The 10,000-nt window shown below is 39.9% G+C and overlaps 1 protein-coding gene across 1 annotated transcript in view; it reads left to right on the forward strand.

The window, feature by feature from the left end:
- LOC133552549 (dedicator of cytokinesis protein 2-like) overlaps window positions 1–10,000 on the forward strand; it is a 393,779-nt gene that overhangs the window by 289,570 nt on the left and 94,209 nt on the right. Inside the window, 3 exon segments of the mRNA XM_061899789.1 lie at window positions 6,968–7,066; window positions 7,137–7,231; window positions 7,328–7,406. Coding sequence (XP_061755773.1) covers window positions 6,968–7,066; window positions 7,137–7,231; window positions 7,328–7,406 — 273 coding nt within the window.

The raw sequence follows: 10,000 nt of genomic DNA on the forward strand, positions 1-10,000 counted from the left end.
GATGCATCACACATGCGTACAACATGATACATCACACATGCATGTATGCATACAACATGATACATCACACATGCATGCATACAACATGATGCATCACACATGCATGTATGCATACAACATGATACATCACACATGCATGCATGCAACATGATACATCACACATGCATGTATGTATACAACATGATACATCACACATGCATGCATACAACATGATACATCACACATGCACGCATACAACATGATGCATCACACATGCATGCATAAAACATGATGCATCACACATGCATGTATGTATACAACATGATACATCACACATGCATGTATGTATACAACATGATACATCACACATGCATGTATGTATACAACATGATGCATCACACATGCATGTATGTATACAACATGATACATCACACATGCATGTATACAACATGATGCATCACACATGCATGCATACAACATGATGCATCACACATGCATGCATACAACATGATACATCACACATGCATGCATGTATACAACATGATGCATCACACATGCATGTATGTATACAACATGATACATCACACATGTATGTATACAACATGATACATCACACATGCATGTATACAACATGATGCATCACACATGCATGCATACAACATGATACATCACACATGCATGCATGTATACAACATGATGCATCACACATGCATGTATGTATACAACATGATACATCACACATGCATGTATGTATACAACATGATACATCACACATGCATGTATGTATACAACATGATGCATCACACATGCATGTATGTATACAACATGATACATCACACATGCATGTATACAACATGATGCATCACACATGCATGCATACAACATGATGCATCACACATGCATGCATACAACATGATACATCACACATGCATGCATGTATACAACATGATGCATCACACATGCATGTATGTATACAACATGATACATCACACATGTATGTATACAACATGATACATCACACATGCATGTATACAACATGATGCATCACACATGCATGCATACAACATGATACATCACACATGCATGCATGTATACAACATGATGCATCACACATGCATGTATGTATACAACATGATACATCACACATGCATGCATACAACATGATACATCACACATGCATGTATGCATACATGATACATCACACATGCATGCATACAACATGATGCATCACACATGCATGCATACAACATGATGCATCACACATGCATGCATGTATACAACATGATGCATCACACATGCATGTATGTATACAACATGATACATCACACATGCATGCATACAACATGATACATCACACATGCATGTATGTATACAACATGATGCATCACACATGCATGTATGTATACAACATGATACATCACACATGCATGTATACAACATGATGCATCACACATGCATGCATACAACATGATGCATCACACATGCATGCATACAACATGATACATCACACATGCATGCATGTATACAACATGATGCATCACACATGCATGTATGTATACAACATGATACATCACACATGCATGCATACAACATGATACATCACACATGCATGCATACAACATGATACATCACACATGCATGTATGTATACAACATGATGCATCACACATGCGTACAACATGATACATCACACATGCATGTATGCATACAACATGATACATCACACATGCATGCATACAACATGATGCATCACACATGCATGTATGCATACAACATGATACATCACACATGCATGCATACAACATGATGCATCACACATGCATGCATGCAGACGACATGATACATCACACATGCATGCATACAACATGATACATCACACATGCATGTATGTATACAACATGATACATCACACATGCATGCATACAACATGATACATCACACATGCATGCATACAACATGATGCATCACACATGCATGCATAAAACATGATGCATCACACATGCATGTATGTATACAACATGATACATCACACATGCATGTATGTATACAACATGATACATCACAGATGCATGTATGTATACAACATGATGCATCACACATGCATGTATGTATACAACATGATACATCACACATGCATGTATACAACATGATGCATCACACATGCATGCATACAACATGATTTAATCACACATGCATGCATACAACATGATACATCACACATGCATGCATGTATACAACATGATGCATCACACATGCATGTATGTATACAACATGATACATCACACATGTATGTATACAACATGATACATCACACATGCATGTATACAACATGATGCATCACACATGCATGCATACAACATGATACATCACACATGCATGCATGTATACAACATGATGCATCACACATGCATGTATGTATACAACATGATACATCACACATGCATGCATACAACATGATACATCACACATGCATGTATGCATACATGATACATCACACATGCATGCATACAACATGATGCATCACACATGCATGCATACAACATGATGCATCACACATGCATGCATGTATACAACATGATGCATCACACATGCATGTATGTATACAACATGATACATCACACATGCATGCATACAACATGATGCATACAACATGATGCATCACACATGCATGTATGTATACAACATGATACATCACACATGCATGTATACAACATGATGCATCACACATGCATGTATGTATACAACATGATACATCACACATGTATGTATACAACATGATACATCACACATGCATGCATACAACATGATGCATCACACATGCATGCATACAACATGATACATCACACATGCATGCATGTATACAACATGATGCATCACACATGCATGTATGTATACAACATGATACATCACACATGCATGCATACAACATGATACATCACACATGCATGTATGTATACAACATGATGCATCACACATGCATGTATGTATACAACATGATACATCACACATGCATGTATACAACATGATGCATCACACATGCATGCATACAACATGATGCATCACACATGCATGCATACAACATGATACATCACACATGCATGCATGTATACAACATGATGCATCACACATGCATGTATGTATACAACATGATACATCACACATGTATGTATACAACATGATACATCACACATGCATGTATACAACATGATGCATCACACATGCATGCATACAACATGATACATCACACATGCATGCATGTATACAACATGATGCATCACACATGCATGTATGTATACAACATGATACATCACACATGCATGCATACAACATGATACATCACACATGCATGTATGCATACATGATACATCACACATGCATGCATACAACATGATGCATCACACATGCATGCATACAACATGATGCATCACACATGCATGTATGTATACAACATGATGCATCACGCATGCGTACAACATGATACATCACACATGCATGCATACAACATGATACATCACACATGCATGTATGTATACAACATGATGCATCACGCATGCGTACAACATGATACATCACACATGCATGCATACAACATGATACATCACACATGCATGTATGTATACAACAGGATGCATCACACATGCATACAACATGATGCATCACACATGCATGTATGTATACAACATGATGCATCACACATGCGTACAACATGATACATCACACATGCATGCATACAACATGATACATCACACATGCATGTATGTATACAACATAATGCATCACACATGCATGCATACAACATGATGCATCACACATGCATGTATGTATACAACAGGATGCATCACACATGCATACAACATGATGCATCACACATGCATGTATGTATACAACATGATGCATCACACATGCGTACAACATGATACATCACACATGCATGCATACAACATGATACATCACACATGCATGCATACAACATGATACATCACACATGCATGTATGTATACAACATAATGCATCACACATGCATGCATACAACATGATGCATCACACATGCATGTATGTATACAACAGGATGCATCACACATGCATACAACATGATGCATCACACATGCATGTATGTATACAACATGATGCATCACACATGCGTACAACATGATACATCACACATGCATGCATACAACATGATACATCACACATGCATGCATACAACATGATACATCACACATGCATGTATGTATACAACATAATGCATCACACATGCATGCATACAACATGATGCATCACACATGCATGTATGTATACAACAGGATGCATCACACATGCATACAACATGATGCATCACACATGCATGTATGTATACAACATGATGCATCACACATGCGTACAACATGATACATCACACATGCATGCATACAACATGATGCATCACACATGCATGTATGTATACAACAGGATGCATCACACATGCATGCAACATGATGCATCACACATACATGCATGCATCTTTACATTTGATATGTTTATTCCTGTGCATTGTCCCATGCATCAGAGATGTAACAAAAATAGCACATGGTGAGCTGTATAATACATCAATGGACAAGCTTATTGCTGTTTCCGGTGGGACTGGCCGGAGTTAAGTCGGAGAAAATGCGGTCGGTTATAAATTATTTAACGTCGCTGTGCAGTCCCGGTAGAAAATGCATCACGGACCGGTGCTGGTCCTCGGACCGTTGGTTGGGCATCCCTGCTCTAGTATAAACTTATGACCAAGCAGAGGGGAAAAAACCCAGCAAGGTCGCTTGTGTTTCTCCTGCACTTTGCACTAAAATGTTCAATAAAAGTCAACAGCGTGTATCATGTTAGATACCTCAGTTGGGGACGTGGGAAGACAAAAGACAGACCAGACTATTTTTTTTTTTATAATCACACCATTGCTTGTTTATGTTCGGCTGCACTTGCAATATTTGCCTTGTTCTCCTCTTTTGTCTGTTTGTCAAAGTGCTGGCTGGGCTTGTGGGAAAGTGTTTCAATAAGTGAAATATGTGTTTTAATCCCTCTCAGAAAGTTACACTGTTTCAAACTCTTAGTTTAACAATGCAATTTAATACCTTCTTGTTCTAGGACTCTGCTTGCTTCTCAGCACACTTTCTTCTTTTTTTTACCAAACTTTTGACATTGTTAATAATTAAATAGGCTCTGCAACTTCCATAAACTATTGTTCTACTGCAGCATGTCCTCCAAAGGATTTCTGAAGGTCTCCCATCCCACCCTAAACCCCAAAGTATGGTTGTCTCAATAACAATATTTTGGTACCAGTATCAAAATGTTTTTCGATACTTTTCTGGATTGGGAAGAGTATCTCTCCTGGCTGGCCTGGGAACGCCTCGGGATTCCCCGGGAAGAGCTGGACAAAGTGGCTTTGGGAGAGGGAAGTCTGAGCTTCTCTGCTTGGGCTGCTGCCCCCGCGACCCTACATCGAATAAGCGGAAGCAGATGGATGGATGGATGAATATATCAATACAAGTCCTTTTATGAGTCATATGATCCGGTGCGCCCTATGGTCTAGAACAGGGGTGCCCATTACGTCGATCGCGAGCTACCAGTCGACCGCGGGGGGTGTGTCAGTCGATCTCCAGCCAGGCTTTTAAAAAAAATAGACCTAAAAATGAGTGATCATCAATCTTCACCAAGACGTCACTTAAATGACATTCACGGTACCGGAGGGTCTTGTGAGATGACGCTGGCTGCTGCAAGATCATTATTATGAAAATATGACCGAGAGGAAGGCGAGAAACACTTTTTATTTCAACAGACTCTCGCGCCGTACCTTCCGTCAAAACTCTAAAGGCCGACTGCACATTTCCTATCTTCACAATAAAAGCCCTGCTTCATGCTGCCTGCGCTAACTAAATACAGAGTCTCGGAAAACTGGCGTGCACAAGCGATCCCTCAGAAAGCTGGCGTGCACATCACTTGTGCACGCCAGCTTTCCAAGACTCTTATTTTGTTAGCGCAGGCAGCATGAAGCAGGGCTTTTATTGTGAAGATAGGAAATGTGCAGTCGGCCTTTAGAGTTTTGACGGAAGGGACGGCGCGAAAGTCTGTTGAAACAAAAAGTGTTTCTCGCCTTCCTCTCTGTCATTTTTTCATAATAATGAACTGGCAGCAGCCAGCGTCATCTCACAAGACCCTCGGGTGCCGTGAATGTCAATCAAGCAAGCTACGGAATTTGCCGCCAATGTTTTTCTTCTAAAGTGTATGGAAGCTTGATGAATTAGATGCCAAAAACCAACCACTTTCATGTGGTATTGTACAGAAAGGACAACTTTTTTTCTCCTCCATTTGAAAATGTGGGCGTTATCATCATTACTGTCTGATTCCAATCAATGCAAGTCATCAGAATCAGGTAATACACCAACTTATATTCTTGTCTTCGTGAAAGAAAGACATCTATATGTGTTACACATGCTTGTATTATCATTAAACACATTTAACTTGTTTACAAAAATGTCTCTTTCATAAATAAATAAATATAAATGATATATATAAATGAGGTAGATCCCCTCGAGTTGGTCAATTGAAAAGTAGCTCGCCTGCAGAAAAAGTGTGGGCACCCCTGGTCTAGAAAATATGGTGGATTTCGTCCAGTCTTGTCCAGTGGCACAGAGGTGAAAAGGGTGCACTCGAGGCGGCTACAGATGCAGTCACTAAGGGGCTATTAGGACTGCTATGTGGGGAAAGGTCATTAAAATAACAACGCCAGACTGTACTGTACTGTACTGTATCACCCTGGCAGCTCTCCAATAGATGCCTCCTCTAATGTAAGCTCCTGCAGGCTGTACTATATGATGTTGATGTTTGAATATTACCCATTTCCCATAGTACAAACTACTCTATGTCATTTTCGGGTGATGCGGCGCAGTCATTAGAGGAGCAGCCGCGCCATTTGACATGTCTTGTTCTCTGTCTCCCATTCAAAATGACCTTGAAAGTCCCAGGTGGTGGCCTGCATGACAGCCATCCTCAGTCAGATGGACGACCGCCATTACTCCACCTACATAGACACCTTCACTCGGAGCGGCGATCTTGTGGTGAGTGTGCACGCCTATGTGGGGAAGTCCAAACATAGCGGACTTAAGAGTCTTCCTCTGATTTTTGCAGGATTTTTTAATGGAGTCCTTCCTGCTTTTCAAAGACCTGATCGGCAAGCACGTGTACCCGTCCGACTGGATGGCCATGATCATGGTGCAGAACAGGTACCGATTTCTACCCCATCGTCGTGGCGTTTGTCTTCTTCTGTATAGTCGACAGCGGGAGTCATCAATCATACTTTACCTTTTGCTGGGATTCAGGGTCTTCCTCAGAGCCATCAACACCTACGCTGACACCATGAATAAAAAGTTCCTCAATAACGATGACTTTGAAGTACAGGTGAGTAACAGTATTATTCGGTCCCTCCAGGATTTCACAAGTTTTTTTTATTGCTAGCGTCCCGGCCTAAAATGTCTGATTTCAAGGCAGGTTTTTCCAGAAAGTTTGGATGTTTTCAGGCTTATTTTTAGGACAGGATAGGACTTTATTGTCATTGCACAAGTAAAACGAAACTATGTTTTCAGCACAAACCCCTTCAAGATTAGACGAAGAATCAGTTTACAGGGTTACATTAAACATTACCGAAAGGCAATGACTGCTTGTTTACCGGTCAAGTGCTTGAGCTGTATGCACGTGCATGGAAAGGCATGGAAATATTTCATCATCACTTTACTCGAATCAGTACAGAGTCATCCCGAAAGACTTCGGTTGGTACCGAATTCCAAACACAACCCCAAAAGTTCCATATTTTGCAACCTAATTTGCACCAAATCTATGCAAAATAAAAAGTCCTCTTGGTATGTAGGTGCGGTATCTAATATCCCAAGTGACGCAGGACACGTTGAAAGCAATCGTCCTTGGACTAGATCAGCGTCGGATCCTGTCGCTGACAAGATTTGGACAGGAACGAGCAGTGCATCCTGGGACAAAAGCGGTCAAAACTCCAATCTGGCACTGTGTCACAATTAGGATAGGATAGGACTTTATTGTCATTGCACAAGTAAAACGAAACTATGTTTTCAGCACAAACCCCTTCAAGATTAGACGAAGAATCAGTTTACAGGGTTACATTAAACATTACCGAAAGGCAATGACTGCTTGTTTACCGGTCAAGTGCTTGAGCTGTATGCACGTGCATGGAAAGGTATGGAAATATTTCATCATCACTTTACTCGAATCAGTACAGAGTCATCCCGAAAGACTTCGGTTGGTACCGAATTCCAAACACAACCCCAAACGTTTCCTATTTTGCAACCTAATTTGCACCAAATCTATGCAAAATAAAAAGTCCTCTTGGTGTGCAGGTGTGGTATCTAATATTCCAAGTGACGCAGGACACGTTGAAAGCAATTGTCCTTGGACTAGATTAGCGTCGGATCCTGTCGCTGACAAGATTTGGGCAGGAACGAGCAGTGCATCCTGGGACAAAAGCGGTCAAAACTCCAATCTGGCACTGTGTCACAATTAGGATAGGATAGGACTTTATTGTCATTGCACAAGTAAAACGAAACTATGTTTTCAGCACAAACCCCTTCAAGATTAGACGAAGAATCAGTTTACAGGGTTACATTAAACATTACCGAAAGGCAATGACTGCTTGTTTACCGGTCAAGTGCTTGAGCTGTATGCACGTGCATGGAAAGGCATGGAAATATTTCATCATCACTTTACTCGAATCAGTACAGAGTCATCCCGAAAGACTTCGGTTGGTACCGAATTCCAAACACAACCCCAAAAGTTTCCTATTTTGCAACTTAATTTGCACCAAATCTATGCAAAATAAAAAAGTCCTCTTGGTGTGTAGGTGTGTTATCTAATAGGGATGTCCCGATCCGATAATGATATCAGAAATCGGTCCGATATTGGCCAAAAAAGTGAATATCGGATTTTATCGTACTGAATCTAAAAACTCAGATATAAGCTGTCCATTGCCGCTGCAGCACTTCTATAATAGGTGACTGGTGTGATCACACTCCAACACAGTAGGTGGCGGCAATGCCCCTTCATTAACGTTGGTGCCGGCCGCGGAAGAAGAGCGTCTCTGATCCAGCATGCACAGCCCACGTGATCACAACAACGACAACGCGTGTGCTCAGCAAAGTGTAGTGATGTCGGCTGTGTGGAAGTATTTTAACTCACAGCATGCCGAAATGCTTATCTTCTTAAAAAAAAATCTCCACATTATGCTCGGACAGCAGAAAGTGGAGAAGGAGGAGGAGCGAGTAGTAAGGGTAGTCAGCACTGACTGATTATTATTTGTTTTATGCTCTTGTTATTAGAGTGATATGTTTATTGTGTTTACACTATTCTTCAGTGAAGACTAAGAGTAATTACTACATTGTTTTGGGCATAGTCAGTGAAACTGGAGCTGTGAACTCTTAATTTAGAGCAGTTGGACAGTGGACAATATTGTGTTGTTTTTGTGGTTTTTGTCCCTGCCCACAGTTGTTTCCAACATATGCTGACAGTAAAAAAATAACTGAAGTGAACTTGAATTGTTTGCACTTTAAAACTTTTTTTTTGTTTTTTTTTATTGGATTTATTTAGGTTATTTTTCAGGGTCTTCTAATTTATTTTTTATTTATTCTTTTCAATTGTATAATTATTTTGGTATTAGTGGTTATTTTGCACTTTAAATATAACATTTTGTTTTTATTGGATTTGTTGAGGTAATACTCTTATGTTGAAGGTTAAAATTTAGGTTAATAATAAATGGGTCAGTTTTTCCTATACCTACTCTTGCTGACTATTGTTTTCTGTTTTAACACTACAACATCAGTAACAGTAACATCACTTTATCAAGCCTTTTCTAACATTAATCAAAACAAAATAAGGAATAAATATATGTATGATTCGTGCCTATATCGTATCGTATTGATATCGGTATCGGCAAATACTCAAGGCTACAATATCGGTATCGTATCGGAAGTGAA

The sequence above is a fragment of the Nerophis ophidion genome, linkage group LG05, assembly GCF_033978795.1.
Source record: "Nerophis ophidion isolate RoL-2023_Sa linkage group LG05, RoL_Noph_v1.0, whole genome shotgun sequence".
In the NCBI taxonomy this organism is placed as follows: Eukaryota; Metazoa; Chordata; class Actinopteri; order Syngnathiformes; family Syngnathidae; genus Nerophis; species Nerophis ophidion.